The 19,848-nt window shown below is 53.1% G+C and overlaps 7 protein-coding genes across 7 annotated transcripts; 2 read left to right on the forward strand and 5 right to left on the reverse strand.

The window, feature by feature from the left end:
* Nucleotides 1–1,914: 1,914 nt before the first annotated feature.
* On the forward strand, nt 1,915–3,555 carry MYCGRDRAFT_22156 (uncharacterized protein; the record flags this gene model as incomplete). Its single annotated transcript, XM_003856262.1, has 4 exons — nt 1,915–1,970; nt 2,027–2,467; nt 2,530–2,896; nt 2,944–3,555. Coding segments are annotated over 4 exons (1,476 nt in total), but the record flags the coding sequence as incomplete, so codon positions are not given.
* A 241-nt stretch (nt 3,556–3,796) lies between these two features.
* On the reverse strand, nt 3,797–4,737 carry MYCGRDRAFT_107230 (uncharacterized protein; the record flags this gene model as incomplete). Its single annotated transcript, XM_003857309.1, has 3 exons — nt 3,797–4,290; nt 4,347–4,519; nt 4,711–4,737. The coding sequence occupies 3 exons, from the start codon at nt 4,731–4,733 to the stop codon at nt 4,040–4,042; spliced, it is 447 nt and encodes a 148-aa protein (XP_003857357.1).
* Nucleotides 4,738–5,150: 413 nt separating this feature from the next.
* MYCGRDRAFT_32521 (uncharacterized protein) lies at nt 5,151–6,177 on the reverse strand (the record flags this gene model as incomplete). Its single annotated transcript, XM_003857308.1, has 3 exons — nt 5,151–5,752; nt 5,815–6,057; nt 6,117–6,177. 3 exons carry the CDS (start codon nt 6,175–6,177, stop codon nt 5,151–5,153), a joined length of 906 nt encoding a protein of 301 aa, XP_003857356.1.
* A 743-nt stretch (nt 6,178–6,920) lies between these two features.
* CYP-33 (putative P450 monooxygenase) lies at nt 6,921–8,400 on the reverse strand (the record flags this gene model as incomplete). Its single annotated transcript, XM_003857307.1, has 4 exons — nt 6,921–7,140; nt 7,199–7,494; nt 7,546–8,229; nt 8,281–8,400. 4 exons carry the CDS (start codon nt 8,398–8,400, stop codon nt 6,921–6,923), a joined length of 1,320 nt encoding a protein of 439 aa, XP_003857355.1.
* A 714-nt stretch (nt 8,401–9,114) lies between these two features.
* On the reverse strand, nt 9,115–11,152 carry MYCGRDRAFT_33139 (uncharacterized protein; the record flags this gene model as incomplete). Its single annotated transcript, XM_003857306.1, has 6 exons — nt 9,115–9,525; nt 9,579–10,042; nt 10,105–10,608; nt 10,720–10,823; nt 10,904–10,969; nt 11,025–11,152. The coding sequence occupies 6 exons, from the start codon at nt 11,150–11,152 to the stop codon at nt 9,115–9,117; spliced, it is 1,677 nt and encodes a 558-aa protein (XP_003857354.1).
* Nucleotides 11,153–12,104: 952 nt separating this feature from the next.
* On the reverse strand, nt 12,105–13,745 carry MYCGRDRAFT_23234 (uncharacterized protein; the record flags this gene model as incomplete). The annotated part of the gene is made up of 2 exons (XM_003857305.1): nt 12,105–13,418; nt 13,509–13,745. Coding segments are annotated over 2 exons (1,551 nt in total), but the record flags the coding sequence as incomplete, so codon positions are not given.
* A 1,919-nt stretch (nt 13,746–15,664) lies between these two features.
* Nucleotides 15,665–19,688, forward strand: MYCGRDRAFT_66175 (uncharacterized protein; the record flags this gene model as incomplete). Its single annotated transcript, XM_003856263.1, has 4 exons — nt 15,665–18,243; nt 18,296–18,458; nt 18,510–19,261; nt 19,314–19,688. The coding sequence occupies 4 exons, from the start codon at nt 15,829–15,831 to the stop codon at nt 19,464–19,466; spliced, it is 3,483 nt and encodes a 1,160-aa protein (XP_003856311.1).
* Between the last annotated feature and the right edge of the window lie 160 nt (nt 19,689–19,848).

Below are 19,848 nucleotides of genomic sequence, written 5' to 3' on the forward strand. Positions count from 1 at the left end.
GCATTTCTCGACATTGCCGACAGTGCACAAGCCCGACCACCGCTCGTGCAAAAGCGAAGAGCCGCAATCGAAGCATCGTCAGCTCTTCACGTCCGAAAGAGCGGCGCGAAAAAGACTCCCATTGAACAGCTAAAAGGTGCAGCCCCATTGTCGCGGTAGACATTCGATGTGGACTTAATTAGAGCTGACAATCACCCAGGTCGAGATCATAAGAACGATCCATATTGCGCCGATATAGTGTGGTTATTCGATGGCGCCACGCCCGCACTGGATGTTGAGGTTGGCGACACCACGTTCAGGGTTTTATTCGACACAGGGAGCAGTCCGTTCTGGATCCCTGGTCATGCATGGCAATGCATTGATAACATCGACTCGAACATCACTCATATGTATGCCATATTGGAGTTTCTCGCCGTGGAATAGCTGACACGAGTCCTCTATAGTGCACAAGACGAGTGCGGCAAAGCCCATTTGACCACGAGGGCCGACTTCGAATTTTCCGGGGGTGGTATCGCTGACACACCCCATGCGTGGTTCAATTCTTCTTACGGCGAAGGCGACCATGGTGCGCTGGGCCCGGTCGGCCATCAAGAAATCACTATTGGAGATTTGCATTTACCGGACGCTGTTACTGGAATCGGAACCGAGATCGATTGGCCGTACGATCCGCTCATTGGTCTTCTTGGGTTCGCATTTCCCTATCGAACTTCCTACTGGCCTCGGGCCGAACTCGATCAGGTCGTCGAGGTGCAGTACCTTGCCAACATTACGCACTATAACCCAGTCGTCTTCCAGGCCGCGGCTGACGGCTATATTTCCCCGATCTTTGGATACTACTTCGATGGCTTCGGCAACAAAGACGGCAGCGTCGGCGGCAAGATCGTATTTGGTGGTGAGCCCTCGATCCCCGCAGGACCTTTTACGCCCGGTATACCTATCGTTCCGAAAGCGCAGAACCGCGCAGACTCCAGTGACGAAATTGTTCACGATTTCTGGACATTCCACATGGACGGCTTCAAGATCGTCCCCGCACCAGGAGCTGATCCCATTGTCTTCTCGTACCTGAACGACGACGCTGGCGAAATGCGAGACATCAAATCTATGTACTACAATCACTCCGCCGTACTGGATACAGGAACACCGCCTTGTTTCCTTCCAGGAGACGTTGTCAACGAGACGCTGAAGCATATACATCCAGCGCCCTTCCTCGACGATGTCGGCCACTACTACGCAGTCTGCAACGCCACCTTGCCGGCCCTGGCTATCACAGTGGGTGGAATTGACCTCTGGTTCAACCGCTCTGGTATTGTGTTCCCGGAATCAATTGAGTCCGAAAAAGGAGCGTGCCAAGTAGGTATTCGGCCGGCGGATCCCTATCAGCCGCTAATTGGACTGGGGTGGTTGATCAACGTGGTTTCGGTGCATGAATTTGGAGACGCGATGGCGCCGACGGTCAAGTTCGCGCAGAGACTGTGGGAGTAGTCACGGGGTTAAAACTCATGCTTGCGGGTGCAGGTCCGATGAGATGTAAACGACGAATTGAACAAGTCATATCGGCCTTTCGTCCCTGAGCCGTGATATCTTGATAGTACGCGGATTTGCTAGAGAGTCCGAGTCAAGACATGCAGTGTCCGTCATAAAGACTGAAAGTCGCCGTAGTAGAAGGAAGAAGTAGCAAAGTACCTAGGTACGCAAAGCGAAGTGAGGTCTTCTAGAACTTCGGTCTCGGCGAACCCCATGCTTTGACGTCTCTCCCTTCCTTTTCCTTGCATTCATGATCAGTCCACATGCGCCGCCATGTCGCGCATCTGTGTCTCGCGGCTCTGGCAGGAGCACTTTCACGTCTGCTCGCAATGTAGACTGAGTGGACTCTTGAAGCAGCGCGCACAGAGATCCTTTCACACCACCACGGCGCGCAAGAGTTTGCTCAGCTTGCTCGAAGGACGAGGATATGTCAATCAGATCGCAGGGTACCGAGCCTCCGCATACGATCGACTGCAATTGGAGGTAGCTAAGTAAGAGGTAGGGATCGTGATGCTCTTGACAGACTACTCCAAAAACGAAAAGTAGGCTTCTACGCCGGCATCGATCCGACCGCACCCTCACTCCATCTGGGACATTTGCTACCTTTGATGGTCCTTTTCTGGCTCTACCGACACGGACATCATGTCGTCAGTCTTGTCGGTGGAGCAACGGCAAAGGTCGGCGACCCAAGCGGACGACTTACTTCTCGGGCTGCCGCTACAGAATCCACGATCGATGCGAATTTCCGGGCGCTGCATGCACAGATCGGAGGTGTCTGGGAGAATGCAATACAATATGGAAGAAGGCATGGCGACAAGGCGGAAAATGCCGGACGGAGAGAGCTATTGAACAACGCTGCATGGCTGGACAAGCTCAGTATATTGGACTTTTTGCGAATCATGGGCAATGGCATGAGGGTGGGCACCATGCTAGGACGGGACACGTGAGTGAGTCGTACGGCGAGACGGAGATCTCTGATCCTGTCCGACTGACATGGCTGCATAGTGTCAAAAACAAGATGGAGAAAGGCGACGGCATGTCTTTTGCCGAGTTCACATACCCGCTCCTCCAAGGATGGGACTGGTGGCAGATGTATCAAGAGAAAGGCGTACAGATCCAGATCGGAGGAAGCGATCAATACGGCAATATCATTGCCGGCATGGACGCGGTCAAGTACATCGCGCAGAGTGAAGCAGGCTCGGCGCATAGCCAGGAATGGTTAGATACTGACGGCCGACTGAAGGACGAGCTGGTACCAATGGGTCTAACAGTACCATTGCTGACCACCTCAAGCGGCGAGAAGTTCGGCAAGAGTGCTGGCAATGCGGTCTGGCTAGATCGGGACCTCACATCTTCGTTCGATTTATATGGTGTATGTTCCCCTTGAAGCAGTCTCAGCCTATGCTGACGCTGTCACAGTTCCTCCTCCGCTCTTCAGACGCCGACGTGAGACGATATCTGAAATTGTTCACGTTTGTGCCGGTCGAGGAGATAGACGACCTCATGATTGAGCACGCAGCCGATCCCGGGAAACGCAAAGCGCAGCACCTCCTGGCCAGCGAAGTCCTGGAGCTGGTCCATGGTCCAGAAGAAGCTGTAAAGACTCGAGCCGAGCACCAATCCATGCGGAAGCCGACTCTGGGATCTCTTGCTAGTAGCAGTGCCGATGCCGCAAGTGATCAATCCGCTTCAGGCGCTCAAGCTGCCCAGCGAACACGGCTACCCAAGTCGCTGGTGTATAACACCCCCTTTGGACGCATTTTCTATCACGCTGGTCTCGTCAGCACCAAGTCCGAAGGTGCTCGACTAGTGACGAAAGGAGGAGCATATGTTGCTACTCCCGGCGAGCAGTCAGCCGACCAATCTGGCGGTCTGAACTTTGTGCAAGTCAAGGATCAACAGCCAGCGGAAATCGAAGGTCTCGTTATGGGAGGATTGTTGGTCCTACGGCTGGGCAAGTGGAAAGTGAGGGTGATTGAAGTTGTTGACGATGCGGATTATGAGAGCAGTGGGCAAAGTGCTCCGGGTTGGACGGACTTCAAGGCCAGTCGATGAGGATCGCGAATGCTACAATGCTTTCGAGAGAGCCGCTGCAGTGACTATCACTGACAGATTAGTTCTTGGTTTGGTCCGTCGGGTTCACGATTGCCCAGCTCCGAACATTCCACTCAATCGAAGCTTGAACATTTTGTGTACATGGTGCTTACTCTACCCGTTCACGCGATGAGAAGCACGACCTGGGTCTGATTGAAATCGGGGTCTGAATCGTGGATGAGATGAACGCCATTTTTATCATGAGAGGCTTCATCTTGTGCCGCGCATAATATACGGCAGCGCTCGGAGCATGTGTACATTTCACACCTCGTCCTAGAATATTGTCCCACATCCCGTCTGACCTTTGTTCCTCATACCTCACTTTTGAAAGCCATGACCATTATCCCGCACGCTGACTCCGAATCTTTTCAGACAATTCAATTCCGTACGTGTGGTTATGTCTCTGTGCCATGCGAGACGCTTATTCGACCTCGCCCTTTGACTCAAAGTTCTCGCCCTCCACCAGATCCGGAATCTCGTCATCATCGTCGTCCTTCTTGTCCTCGCCCTCAGCATTCTTCTGGAGGCTCTGGTAGCTCTCGGCCAATTTGCGCAGAGAGGCTAATGAGTCTGGGCCGAGCTGGTTGAGGATGCCGGGCACCAGCTCAGTCAACTCCTTGTCCTCGCCGTTGCCGTAGATGGCGAAGGTGTTGGATGGAACGGATGCGTGCACTGTTGCGAGTATGAGCTTGGTCTCACAATTCTCTCATGCATCCCAAGCTACTCACCCTTTGGTGCGGAGAAGTGGATGACGTTGCCGTCCGACTTGAACATGTTCACCTCCTCAATCGCTTGGATTGGCTGCACGTTCATCTTTTTGAGGGCGCCCTGCAGCTTCTTGTCGTCGGTGCCAGAGCTCCTCTGGACCTTCTTGACCTTTCGTCGTGGTGTTCCCTTGCCTCTGTATGCCAATGCTGTCAGATCATGTGCCTTTATTCCATTGTTTCTTCCAAGTCACTCTGCATGTGGACGTGCGGTAGATCGGCGGTGCGGAATATGAAGGAGTGGTTCTTACCCTGCGCATTGATTAGCATCACTCTAATGGCGTATTTCTACCTTTGCGCTGCGTGCCGCGGGCAACATGTCGACTTACCAATGCGCACAGCATTCTGCATGCGGGCCAGCTTCTCGGTATCCATGTTGGCGGCGGAGGAGATTTCTGGAGGGCGGTAGAGAATTGTAGTGTGGTCGGCGTGGTGCAGATGTTCGATGTTCGAGTTGGTGCACAGCGCCAAGAATCCGAATGAATTAGGAAGGCTCGAAATTCAAAGCTCAGCAGCACCTCAGCAACGACCACAATATTAACAGCTCGATGAACACAAAGTAATCGCCTTTCAGACTCGGCATCGCGAAGTCAACCCAGCGCTGGAGTGCAATGGTACAGTTACCGGTTATCAGTTGCACGGACGCACCATCAGACACCGATTTCTCACTACATCTTCATTCTCACCGCAAGTGGTTACTATGAGGTAGGCCTCTGTTGCCGGATAATCGCTCATTACTACATCGTCAAGGCTGCTTCCAGTGCACTTCTAGTATCCATTCTTCTTGAGCTGCTCTTCCGTCCACTCCCACAGTTCCTTGGCGGGTTCGGTCTTCTGAGCATACCAGAAACTGCCTCCACTCTTGCTTCCCACTGGCTTCCAGTAATGAGACTCTCTGACTGTGGCCTTGTCCGGAGTCGTCGCGGCCCACAAGGTGTTCTTCGCTCCGCCCGGGACGTCCAAGGTGGCCATCTTCATGATCGGGAGGAACATCTTCATGACGATGTTTGTCTTCTGCTGCGAAGCATAAAGGTCTGTGATAATCACACCCGGATGGATCGAGGTCGCCGTGATCGATGGGTAACGCCTCTGCAGCTCGCGAGCGTGGTAAATGTTGGCCAACTTCGATTGGCCGTACCGACGCCATGTGTTGTACGTTTCAAGCTTGTCCTGGTCATAGATGATTCCTGGAGCCATGTTATGGCCTTCAGAGCTGAGATTGATGACACGGACATCGGCACCCGGCTGCTCTGCCGTTTTCAACAGAGTGGAAAGCAGCAGCTTGGTGAGTAAAGCGTGACCGACGTGATTTGTGCCGAACTGGATCTCATATCCCTCCTTGGTCTTGCTCCACGGAACTGCCATGATGCCTAAAGTATGTCAGCTGTATTCTATGTAACAGTGCATGGCTTGTAAGGTAAGGATGACTGACCGGCGTTGTTGATCAGCAGATCTAAACGATCGCTCCTCTTGTGGAAATCTTCGGCTGCCTCTTTGACCGATTGGAGCGATGTGAGATCCAGCTGAATGAAGCTCACGTTGCCACTTGGTACAGCGTTTTTGATCTCCTCGATTGCAGCGTGGGCCTTGGATGGCGTCCTTGCGGCGAGGAAGATCTCTTTGGGGTTGTGCTTCGCGAGTTGCAGAACAGTTTCCTTGCCCAGTCCAGTGTTGCCTTTGAAAAAGTTTAGCTGCAGTTATAGAAAGCCGAGGACAGTAACTCAAACAACATACCTCCGGTAATGAGTATGACCTTCCCTTCAAGCGATGGGATGTCGACGTCAGGGTTGAACATTGCGGCGGTGTTGATGTCTCTGCAAGTAAGTAATGGAAATGTATGAAGACGCGTTTTGCAGGAAAGCGAAGGATGATGAGAAGTCAGGGGCCGAATGGAACTCAATAAAATAGGAACCAGTACGGACGTAATGGGTCTGCTTCTTGGTACACGAGTATACACGAACACAAGAATTGTTGCTCCGTTGACGATGCATCACCAGACATGATCAACATCCGCCTCAGCAGCGTGAGAAGTGGCCGACGGAGGGAAGATGGTCCGACTATTGCGTACAGCGCACTGGCCCAGAGTCACAGCTCGTATAGCTCGCGTCATTACCACGATAGGCCATCAGCAGGTTTGTCGGACTCAAGAAACACGCTTCGGAGCTGGTGCGGCCGAAGTCTGAACAGAAATTCGGTGGACTGGACTGCTGGCATTGTCATCGGTATGCCGAGATGTCGCAAACGCCGTGGTGGCCGTAGTTCCGTGGTATGAATAGTTTCATCATCCTCGAGGATGCCCGATTCCTTGCCGGTGTGAAGAACTGAGTGTCCGCTTGTAGCCGAATGCGAACCCGGATGCGACATCCATCGGATACCTAACTCTTCCTGCTCGAGACAGTGGCATCCGCATGTCTACGCTCAACATCTTATGCCATCCACATGCCAGGAACAGATGCCTGACGGTAAAGCAATTGCATCCTTAGCAACGGCTTGAGCTGTCAATCTAGTCAGAAAATCGCAGCCGCGATTCTGTCTCCCTCAAGCATACGCATCCTCCGTCCGCTGCTCAGCAAGCGCCAGACATTTTTCCAACGCCCCTGGATCTCTTGGAACCATCTGGACCTTGAAGTCCCGCGGGACGGCGACTAAAGCCGACTTGAACTGATTGTACTCGATGTAGTCCACATTCGGCGGTTCTTCTTCGCTGGCCACAATCTTGAAGCTGCTGATCAAGCGTATGAGAGCAGTGTAAAGCATTCTGTCGATGGCAGTGAAAATCAGCTTGTGTCCACGATTTGCAATTTGGAACAACCCACCGGCTGGCAATGTACTGTCCCGAGCAAGCACGAGACCCAGCTCCAAAGGAGTGGTGTTGTAGACCAGTCGAGGGAGCCTCTTGGGGAGGCTCCAAGCTCGAAAGCCACCGCTCCGGGTTGAATGTCTTCGCGTCCGGTCCAAAATGCTCTTCCGAGTGGTTTGCGGCCTGTGCGTTGATAAGAATCATTGTTCCCTTTGGAATGATCGCTCCGTCCCAGTCGATATCTGCTGCGGCCTTGCGAGGGAGACTCATGGACGAAACAGTGTAGTATCGGCCCGCTTCTTTGACGATGGCCTGCGACAATGTTCAGCATTGATGCTTACCTCAAAGTCTCGAGACACTCACATTGACATAGGGCACCTCCTCGGCATCTAGCGCTGTGGTCCAAGCATCTTCAATGCTGGGATACCGCCTTTTGATATCCTCATACGCGCGGTCCTGGAATAGCTGTCCTTCCGGCGTCGACAAGGACCCAATACAACTCGTTAGCGTCCCAGGAATCGTCTCGAAGCCACCCGATACCAACGATAAACAAATTGAAGACACTTCCACTCCACTGAGCTTGGTATCCTCGTCCTTCAATATCGCCGCTGAAACACACGGCTTATCGGCCCCCATTTCGATCATCTCCTTGACCTTTTCCAGCAACGCGTTCAGATACCTGTCACGGCGATCTCTGAGACTTTTGCTCCTCCGATTCTTCTCGTTATTTGGAAGATACCGCAGAATCGGGATATAATCCTGATAATTCTCGCTCGCACTCCTCAGCAGACTTATAGCACTCCCGACCTCCAGCACTTCTCTAAGCATGTCGTCCCAGACACTGTCCATGCGGATGCCATAGCACAGCGTCAGCGTTGTGTTGAGGGCGTATCGTTGGAGGTAGGGTCGGATCTCGAGATACTCATCGCCGCCCTTGTTGTCTCGCACAACATCACGAATAATGCAGTAAGTCTCCAAGTCGAACATAGGTCGGTATGTCTTCATCGCCGGCCGACCCAGCGTTTGACCGGCCGCTTTTCGCTTGTTCTAACAACTCGTCAATCTCCATATACAGTACCAAAATCTGATTACCCTCACCTTGCAACTCTCATCCCAAGGTGACGACCCAATGGTGAAGCCTTGCGTGGATGATATGACTCCATGGAAAGTGTACAGCTTCGGCCGATCGATGACCGCCGACTGAAAGCCCAACAGCATACGTTTAGCGTCGTCAAAGCTGTTGACAACAACAGCGCGGGTGTTCCCCAATCGGATCTGGAAGATACTGTGACTGTATTGACGCCACCATTTCTGTGTCGTGGAGGTTAGAGATGTGGCCCATCTTGAAGATACGGGTTTGAACTTGCTTCGCAGACTGTTGCATGGTCGTCGCCGAGGGCGAGAAGATGACCGACGATGGGCCATGCATTTGGAACTTCGAAGATACCCGCGATCTTGGGTATGTCTGTTCGTGTGGACCACTAGCGATGCGATCAGATCGATTCACTGCGAGGGTCGTGTTTCAATTTACCTTATATATCCACCAGAAAAGAAAGCCCAAACCGGCAATGAAAGTGATTTGCGTTGAGGTGTTGCTTTCTGGCGTTTTCGGGAGCTCCATTTTGATTCGAGTTCACATACACAGCACTCGATTCTGACTGCAATATCTCCTCAAGTCGGGTGCTATGAATGAGGAGAAGCTTCCAAGCTGGGCCACGCCGATCTCTCTGCCCTATCGCCAATATGCAGATAGGCAGCTCCTCACGGCTATCGTCGAGGTGGAGCTTCGCCTCGCTGCTAGCTGCAACGCGACTTAGCAACGATCGTGCTATACGCGATTCCGTTCATGTGATGGGAAATTGGTAGGGGAAACACAAAGCATCATTCGTAAAGTCATCAGCCTCGAACACCTCTATCAATTTCGGCATCGGCCTAGTTCTTATAATCCATCTTCCCATGCACCGTCTCGGGATATCCATGCTCCTCATCGCTCCCACCATCGACACCGATGACCAGACTCGTGCCCTGCGCCTCATCGTCCAACTCGAGCCAGTAATCGCTCGTAGCGGGAATCGGGAAGATCTTGCAGAGCAAGTAGTAAATGCTCGACGCCGCGATAAAGCCAGTGAAGAAGTTGAGACGGTAGACGTACGTTGCACCAATGGGCACGGGCGTTCCCACTGCACCGGCAAATCCAACGACATTTGGCATGATGCCACCGATATAGGCGGCGTAGGCACGCCAGCTGACACCGTGGTAGTAGTAGTAAGGTCCGGATTTGAGGGAGCTGTAGATGTCGCGGGATTGAAGGTAGCCTTTGCGGACAAAGTAGTAGTCGGAGATCTGAAAGAGATGTCAGCCATGGTCACGAACGCGAGACACGAAGGAGAACTCACCATGACACCGGCGATGCTAGACAAGAACACCGAGTACGCGGAAAGGTAGGTGGTGAAGTTGTTCGAGGACGATAGCAAATGCCATGGACACATCACTAGGCCAATAGTCGCACAAATGTACGATCCGCGACGGATGTTGATATACCGAGGCAGTAAGGCAGTCAGATCCGTGCCGGCGGAGATCGAGTTTGCAGCAATATTGGTACCGAGCTGAGCAAGCACGAACGAGAACGCGATGACAAAGACACCGAAGCGAGTGCCACCACTGACGTTGTCGTCGTTGAGGAACAGGGTAAGGAGATCTAGGGGCGACCAGATGGCCTCTCCGTAGATGACCTTGCTGGAGGAGGAGACGATGATGCCGATGAAGCTGGTCAAAGCGAAGCCGACCGGGATCGTGAAGAGCTGCGACCAGAGAGCGTCGGATGGCTTGCGTGCGAAGCGACTGAAGTCAGGATCGTTCACTGGGTCACCACAAGTTAGCTTGGTCCATATCAGAATACGCAATGTGGTGTCCTGAACTCACCAATGAGAGTCGCAAAGTTGCTGATCGAAGACATGATTCCGGTCACAATAGCCCATCCAAGAGCGCCGCCTGACTTCTCCGCCGGTTCCTTGACGATTGGTCCGATGCCGTTCGCTCTCACAATCGCCCAAATGAAGAAAGCAATACCAGCGGCCGGTGCAACGTATGCCTTGACCGTGAAGAGAAGCTTGATCTTGTGGACCGGAAACCAAAGGAATGGCAGCGAGCCCAGCCAGAAGAGGAAGAAGCTCACAAAGTCCCTTGTGTTGGTGCCGGAAGACGCTGGCATAGAGTTATTGATGCCGTCTGGACCATAGGAATCCCAACTCGGCCAGATCGAACGGATCATTAGGTAAACACAGGTACCTCCGATCCAGGACTGCACGCCGTACCAGATACACGCCATGACGGCACGGTTGAGCACTGGCCAGAGAGAACCCCATATGCCAAAGGAACTGCGGCAGACGACAGGAAAAGCAATATGGTACTTCGCGCCAATGCGACCTAAACATCAAGGACATAAAGGTCAGCAGTGCTTAGACAACGATTCAACACCTGGCATTGCTCGTGAAACAATCTCCGACGCTGCAAGCCTTGTACCCTTATAAGACTTACCTGTAAGGCAGATAAAGATACCGGCGATGGAGTAGCCAATCCATACGCAGAGCCAACTCTGCCACCAGCTCATCCCAGCGAGGATGTTTGCGGACGAGATCATCCTGAAGGTAAGGTCGTTAGCACGTGTCGTCAGGTCTCCTTGTGTTGGCTTAGTACGTCCAAAGTCGCAGTACAGACATACCATGTGTTGATGTTGAAACTGTCGCTTATCCAGAAAGCGACAAAGTTACGACTTCTCCATGTTCGCCTGCACAAGTCATCAGTAAGCCAGTCGCAATTCATCATCGCATCAATGGGCATACCGTTCAGGCTCGACAGGCTTCAGGTCGTGATTCGCAAGCATAAGCTGGCCAGCAGTGAGACCCGGCTCGCTGTCCACCGCCGTCTTGTCGATGATGCGACCAACGCGAGTCCTGTTGAGTTTCTCCATCGCAGACGAGAGGCCGGGTAAGAATGGGATCGAAGGAAGTGACGATCGTCCCAGCAGAGGCGACGATTCGGATATATGTATATCTGTCGAAGTGGGGCACAGTCTTGTGGCGGATATAGAGGAGCTGCACATCAGACACATTTTTCTGTCATTTCACTGTGCGATCGACGACGCAGCACGGCAGAGACATTCTAGAACGCGGAAGTGGTGGCTTCTTCTTCTCTTAACGCCTCTGGAGGGCGCATTTTAGAACCAGCTGCCAGCAGAGGCGTATCAGTGTCGCGTGCCTTGCTATTGTGCGATTCGTCGAGCCTGCTTCCGCTTATCAGGCTGGGCAGATAGGTGGTGCTCTAGCTCGGATCCTCGGGAGCGTCTCTTTGGTGTTTTACTCGATGTGATCGAGTAAATCTGGGGTCGACCCTAAAGACTGTGGTTCTCCCCACAAGATGCTGTGGTAAAGTTGAAAGCAGATGAGTGCAAGCGTAAAGCTCCACCCTTATCTGTGGCCAACGAAGCTGTGTTACTTTTAGTCCACGTTCAACACGATAAGGCAGTGGCCTCGGCACACTCGCTAGGGTTCCTTTCTCACTGGCTGGGCGCGACGACTTTCCTTCCGATGGGCAGATCTTCTTCCATCTGCCACACAACAATCACGTTCTGCATATGCAGGTCGTCTGGTCTGTATCGTTCGAGCCTCAGAATCTCAGAGATACGAGCTGATATCGATGTTGCACATATCCTCGTAGGAAGCCGAGCCAGCAAACAACATGTCGAAGCCGAAGTCTGCGTTATCGCCCACGCCATACTGCAGATACGCATTCCAGTCGTTCGGCCGCTCGTCCAAGGTTGCATCGATCGCAGACGGGATCTCTGCAAACGGTGTGATCGGTTGAAGCTTGTTCAGCGGCTGGAGGCTGGCAGTTCCTGGCGCATTCACGTCGGCAGTCTCGCTCAGAATGCCTGAGAAGTTCAGGTACCACTCTTTGATGCTAATTGCAGCAAACATGATTCTGGCCGGCACGCATCTCTCGTCGATATCACGGCATGCTTTCCCAGCTGCGATCATCTTGTCGGCATATTCGCCGACCAGTAGCATACTGCCATCGATTGTAACGCCGAGGGTAGAGCCTGGCGCTGAGACGGCGATGTACAGCTTTGCAAGTATGGAAAGCGCGTAAGCTGCCCTGGGTGTAAACAACAAGCCTGGAAGGGCTAGAAGGGTCCTCGTGTCAAAGGCGAGGATGATTTCCAGCATACCCTGAGCTGCTGTTGTCAATTCGAAGATCGCTGTGATATGTTCTTCGGTCACGGTTGATGGAGCCGGAAAGTCAGTGACTGAGAACGTCTCGCTCAGGTATGGCGCAGTCCAGGTTCTCCCGTTCGACGGCGTATACAGCACAGGCTCATGCATCAGTACCGTTGCCATATGCTCCCAGAACAGTAACGTCGGCGTGCGAAGTGATCGTGGGACTGTCATGCGCCAATTCAAGATCTTGCTGCGGCAATTTTGGACTCTCAGCTTCATCGCAGGCTCTGTGAGATCAGTGTAGACTTCAGGTTTGAACAGGTCCATTTGCTCCGCAACCTGGTCACACAGTCTCTCTGCTCGGACCAATTGGCTGAGCCAAGGGTCACTCGGCTTTGATAAAGGTGAGTACTGTAATTGCACGAGACACAAATTGTGATTGTGTGTCCATTCAATAGCACTTTTCTTCCGCCCAAAAATCGCCATTGCGGATCCGAGCAGATATGATACGAGCCGGGACCTCCATATATCACTCGAGTCTATGCCGTCAATAGACTGGGTCGCCATGTCTTCGCCGCCAAGCCGAGAGGCGAATTCAGATGCGCTCTCAAGCAACCTGAATACATTGAGTGGGTCGACATGCCTTTTCGGTGATCGGTACCACAGGCTTGCGATCTGCATGGATAATAGTGCTTCCATCACAACCGATGCAGACGCTCCGCCCGAGTCCTCTCGTGCTCGATACCTAGCCATGCGATCAAGCAGCGGGAGCGCAACCCGTTCCTGTACGTCAACATCCAGCATTCCCGGACCAGCAGCATATACGACGGCATATAGAAGCATGGGCTTCTCGGCGCGAAGCCAGTCCAATGTAGTATCGCTAGGAAGGGGGATCAAGGGCAGCGCAGGTACTTGTTCTTCGATGTATCGATCCAACAACTGCTGTTGGCCGTCATAAGTTATGTTTGCATCCAGTAAATCCAAAGTCATTGGTTCCAGATCTGTTGGCGTGTGGGCCGTCTGGACCGTCGTGACTGACACTGATGCTGAGGGGGGCCCGCCATTTACCAATCGTCGCTTCCTTGGGTTGGATCCTGTCCAAGCCGGGACCAAATCTTCAGCCAGCGATGCCGGGTCTTGTATGCCTTGAGCCTGGAGGAGAGCGGTGAGAGCCTCCACTTGAGCTTCCAGTTCCATTACACGATCTTTCTGTCGCTTCGGTGCCGATAGAATGCAGTTCTTGTTCAGTCGTATACAACGCTCGCAGGGAGGAATCGCATCTGGCGTAGCGCCCAGTTCGCATCGGATTTTGATACGAGAGCATGCTTCGCAAGCGCGGCCTCGCTTCGGGTTCGACATTTGCGCCGAAAGTCAAGTCATGGTCGCGAAGGACATGCTCGGCTGTTCCAGAATTTATGCCCCTTCGTCTCCGAGATGTAAACGGGCATGAATCCTTCGGGTTCGGGTGAAGGTGTCATCAAGATTGATCGACTGCATGGAATGTTTTGAAGCCGCCAGCCAATTATACGAGGTATATTGATGTGTGATGGGTCCATGCGCTCTCGCCGGTCATGCACATTCGGCGCCAGCTTCATCCGAGGAATCTGGAGTTCACTTTCGCCATTTTGGGCATGTTTCGGCCGTCGATGCACGCCGCATCCTCCAGTATGTGGGAACAAAGAATAAAGAGGTGAGAACGGCAGGTAAGCAGGTCGCAATTCATGCCTGGGTTTGCATGGCTTCCCTGTTGAAAACGCTCATGAGATAAACTCCAGCAGCCGTAGTTCTAGCGAGTCCCCCCGCCCCCTGAACAACCACTAACAAAACCGTTTCCACTCTCCAGACCCAGTCGCGGACTTGATAATGCTGAGAATATTGATCATCTTTAGCTCGCCCTCGCAGTATGGTCTCGTCCGCGCGAGCCCAAGGTTCGGAACTGCTGAAGCACACGCTGGTGTATGAGCTCGTCGTCTTTTCGCACCCCCACGTTGGGTCCTCCGGAACGTCCATGGGAGTCTCGTTCTGCGTTGACTGGCAACTCATCAAAGTCAATCGTGCTGGGTTCCAACGGGTATGGGAAGGACAAAAGTCACCCACTTTGTAGTGTTCGAGGGCAACGAGTTCAAGCGAGCGTCGGTGGAAGGTTGGAAGTCACACATCCTGCATTTTCTTTTGTCAAAGGCGGTCAGCAAGACGCTAAAGGAACATGTGAACACCATGCGCGCCGCTACCTTTCGATTGTGCTCCAAAGCATACGCCATCGCTCGAGTGAGCCACGTTCCGGAAAACCGGAAGCGCTCGTCGAGGGATCACAATTCACAATGCCATGCCGGTCATCCACATATTCGCGCAGGTAGCCAGCCAGTCATCGTTAGGCCGACAGGCGGACTTTGCTGCAAAGGCTATGGGCCTTCGTGCCGTCGCGTGTGATCATACCCAAGCTCTGCGCTCTTTGTTGGCGCTCTTTGTTGGACGAGTGGACGCGATTCGCTCCTCACGCTTTCCGTCTAGATCCCATGGAAGGAAAGCAACCGGTCTGGCAAGAGTGTCACGACCATTACTGACATTTCCACTCTCCAATGGCGATGTTAAGCGCGAATTTAGTCTCTTGTACTCGAACACCTTACTCGACAACTCGCTGCTATCCTGGAAGCTTGAAGCGGTCGTTGTTATGGAGAGGTTTTGTGGACCTCTCCAGATTGAACGAATCCTCCTGCGAGTATACCCGACATGATTTGAAGCGTCCAGTCAATTATACCAGGGTCAAATTGATTGACCCGAATGGAGTATGGATGTATACCATGTCCGCTGCGTAGGTTCGTCTTACAACTGAATCCTGGTCGAGACGCAATGGACATTATTGGTTCTGTGTATCATGCCATGCGTGGAAGGCGACTTTCGTCCCAGGGCAGGCCCAATTCAGAACGTGAATGTGGAGACGAGCTCCCGACCGCGCGGGCACAAATCCACGAGCGAGCGTGTTGCAAACACACAACGCCAGTGGACCGTCAGTTTCTTCTCAATGCACTCCTCCACATTCACCTCTTGTCTTCCTTCGCCGCATTCAACAGAGCCTGACGAAACTGCTGGCCTGCTCTCTGATCTGACAACTTTTCAAATATCTGTTCCCTACGATACACGATCCCTACACCTCCTGATTAACCCTCCGCGTAAGACTGCCCCGCCGCGCCCCGCTTTGAGCCTCATCCTTCGCGGCCTCAGATCCCAGTCTGGTCCTTTGACGTCTCTCCACCGGGTCGGCAGCATCGGTCTATCGTCACTTTCGCTGCTGGCCTTGTCGGCCTGCTCGACGACCCTCTCAATCCTTCTCCTCCATCGCCGAGCTTCCCTGATCGTCGACCTGCTCGGCGTGTACTTGGCTGAACACGTGTACCTCACACGAAGCGGCTGTGCCTGACCTGACATCACAATGCCGTCCCGACCTCATCTTCCAGCGCGAATCTCGCTCCACCGCGGAAAAAGCGCGAACAGTGTGCCTACGACCTCGAGCCTATCCTCATCGTCCACGCCATTAGCAACGCCCAGTGCAGCGAGCCGCAACGACAGCCCAGGTCGACGGAGCATCAAAGCTAGCAGCAGCAACGGCAACCTCGCAGGAATACCGCAGCTCACCAAGTCGAACAGTGATCTTCGGGGTGATCACAAAGGTATGAGCATGGTGTTACGAGTACAAGTGATCAAGGGTCGCAATCTAGCTCCCAAGGACAAGTCCGGCACATCCGATCCATTTCTTGTCCTCACTCTGGGCGATGCCAAAGAAGCCACCAGTGTTATGAGCAAGACATTGAACCCGGAATGGAACCAGACTTTCGAACTGCCCGTCAACTCGCCCGATTCGGCATTGCTAGAAGCTGTTTGCTGGGACAAGGATCGGTTCAAGAAAGATTACATGGGAGAATTTGATGTGGTGCTGGAAGATGTGTTTGGCTCGGGAGTCACGTCTCCAGAGCCAATATGGTGTCGTTTGGAGAGCAGACGCAGCGGTCGCCGGAAGAAGAAGGATACCAATGTCTCGGGAGAAGTCCTTCTGAAGTTCACACTGTCAGATCCGCTCAATCCTACGGCTACTGCACAACAGACCATTCAAAGGCTGGCCGGCATCGTGGTGGATCCAGCGGACGACGATGACGAAGAAGACGACGAGGATGAGCTACTCCGGCGAATTGGCAGCACAGAGCTCGACGATGTCGACGAGGAGGACGATGAGAAAGAGCCGTCGGACGAGACTGATGATGGTACTATGACACCCGCCGGCACACCCGATGAGAAGCAAAAGCACCGACGTCGACGAAAGCTCAGAAAGCTCCGTCGTCGAACAAAGCAGAAAGCATACGAATTTGGCGCCATGTCAGATGTGGCTGGAGTTCTGTTCCTCGAGATCAACAGAATTACGGATCTTCCTCCGGAAAAGAACATGACCAAGACTACATTCGACATGGACCCATTTGTGGTGACTTCGCTCGGCAAGAAGACATATCGGACCCGCGTGGTCAACCACAATCTCAATCCTGTCTTTGACGAAAAGCTAGTCTTTCAAGTCCAGAAGCACGAGACCAACTTCAGCCTCTATTTTGCTGTAGTTGATCGGGACAAGTTCTCTGGCAATGACTTTGTTGGCACCGCAAACTTCTCCCTCGAAAAGGTCAGAGAGCTTGCTCCGGAGGCAGACCCCGAGACTGGCCTGTACCGGCTGCCTGATCCAGATAGTGTCACGGAGGGCGAGCAGCGCAGAAAGCGATTCCGCAATCCTATGTCCAGGAGCTCAAGTCAGACCAACCTTCCTAAGACCAGCAGCAAACGAAGCTCTCAGACCGACCTGAACAAGCTCACGTCGAGCAACGCCCTCTCGACATCTCCACGTCCGGCTCTGCAACAGACCTATTCAGAGCTCTCAACAGTGGATCGTAGTCGGCCGATACCCACCAGCATGCCGAGCGCGATGAGCATCAATTCCACATGCAATGACGACTATCCAGCCGACGAAGCCGGTCTCAAGTCGTTCGAGATTCCGCTCGAATTGAAGAAGAAAGACCGCTGGGAGTCAAAGCACAATCCGACTCTGTACATACGAGCAAAGTACCTCCCATACAAAGCTCTGCGACAACAGTTCTGGCGAGTTCTGCTCCGACAGTACGATTCCAACGATAACGGAATGATTGACAAGGTCGAGCTCAGTACCATGTTGGACACACTGGGCAGCACACTCCACGATCGCACCATTGATGGCTTCTTCCGTCGCTTCAGAGATGTCAACGGGGAAGATATACTTACAGCAGACCAAGCAGTGATTTGCTTGGAGGAGCAACTCATGAAGAATCAGGAATCTCATCATCATCACCTGTCCAGCTCTCTTTCCAAGCTGAAGCGAGAGAGTTCTTCTCCCTCCTCCCCAGATGTGGTGTCTGTACCGAACAGCTCGGCAGATCGAAGCCCAGTGCCGGGTACGCCGCAGCGCGACACATCTCAAATACCGTCCAACTTGATCCCGGGTAGCAAGACTATTCCCACCTTGGAGGTCAGCAAGATGGGCGAGGCAGGCGAGCGAGGCGACTACCTGACGACCGACGATGCCGTTGGTCTTGACGGCGACGTCGAAGAGGACCTCAATGCAGGGAAGGAAGAGCACGTTGTCGAGATTCAGGAGTGTCCGATCTGTCACCAGCCCAGGATCGCTCGAGGACGGAAGACAACGGACGCTGATATCATTACACACATTGCAACTTGCGCGAGCAGTGACTGGCGAGCTGTAAATAATCTTGTCATGGCTGGTTTCGTGTCCAGCTCTCAAGCTCAGCGCAAGTGGTACTCCAAGGTCATCTCCAAGGTAGGCGGTCCCAGAGCAAGTGGCGACAGTGTCATAGCTAATCGTTCACTAGGTTTCATATGGCGGCTACCGCATCGGTGCCAACAGTGCCAATATTTTGGTCCAAGACAGACAGACCGGTATGATCAATGAAGAGCGTATGAGCGTATACGTTCGTCTTGGGATTCGCCTGCTGTATAAAGGCTTGAAAAGCAGAGAGATGGAGAAGAAGCGAGGTGAGCATCCCGCCATTGCAGATTCAACAAACTCATTCTAATCATTCGCAGCACGCAAATTGCTTCGATCCCTCTCCTTCAAACAAGGCCGCAAATACGACGATCCATCATCCGCTTCTCAAATTCCGGGCTTCATTAACTTCCATCAATTGGATATGAATGAAGTCCGCCTGCCACTGAACCAATTCAAAACTTTCAACCAATTCTTCTATCGCGAGCTCAAACCCGACGCTCGCCCCTGCTCTGCGCCCAATGATCCACATATCGTGGTCAGTCCTGCAGACTGCCGCTCCGTCGTCTTCAATCGCCTCGAGGATGCCCAGCGTATCTGGGTCAAGGGTCGAGAGTTCAGCGTCGAACGCTTACTCGGCGACGCATATCCCAAGGACGCCAAGCGCTATCAGAATGGGGCTCTGGGCATCATGCGTCTGGCTCCGCAGGACTACCACCGCTTCCACATTCCTGTCGACGGGGTCATGGGTGAGCCGAAGTTGATCGATGGAGAGTACTATACCGTCAACCCGATGGCCATTCGCTCGGCGCTGGACGTATATGGCGAGAACATCCGCGTGTGCGTGCCGATTGACTCGGTATGTCATGGGCGGGTCATGGTCATTTGTGTTGGTGCAATGATGGTCGGCTCGACTGTCATCACGCGCAAGAAGGGCGAGAACGTGAAGAGAGCGGAGGAGCTGGGCTACTTCAAGTTTGGAGGGTCGACTATCTTGCTGCTTTTCGAGCCGGGTGTCATCAAGTTCGACGAGGATCTCGCGGACAATAGTACTGGCGCCCTCGAAACCTTGGTATGTCTTGATCTTGTGACCAGAACTTCACGTTTACTGACCACCCGCACAGATCCGTGTCGGCATGTCCATCGGACGTACTACTGGCCACGCACCGCATACGGCAGACATGCAGAAGACAAATCCCACAGAGAGCGAGAAAGAACAAGGCAAACGCCGAATCGAAGGATCGTTGGCTCCTAGCAGTGGCGCGAAAGTCGTTTGAGCAGCACGATGAGATGGGACGACAATCGAGGTGCATTATGGAGTATTGACATGCATTGGGAGCGGCATTTGAAGCGAACGTATATTTCGATGAACATCAGGGAGGACCACACATTCACGCCGCGGAGAGAGTGTCAACCACTCCTTCGGACGAGCTCATTGGTTTGGCCGGGATGGCATACCTTGCATTCAGGGTAAAAAGGAGTAGCAGCTGTCCTGCGAACACCTCTACTTCTCAATCCTACCGTTGTATCAATAGTCGAGTGACGCATACTGTATTTACGACCAGGACGTCAATCGCTGCCATCGGCTGCGGGAGGCTGAAAGTTAAGCTTCGCGCCAGTACTTCGTACCATGGAAAAATCACATGAAGATTGTGTTCC

The sequence above is a fragment of the Zymoseptoria tritici genome, chromosome 1 (genome assembly GCF_000219625.1).
Source record: "Zymoseptoria tritici IPO323 chromosome 1, whole genome shotgun sequence".
Lineage (NCBI taxonomy): Eukaryota > Fungi > Ascomycota > Dothideomycetes > Mycosphaerellales > Mycosphaerellaceae > Zymoseptoria > Zymoseptoria tritici.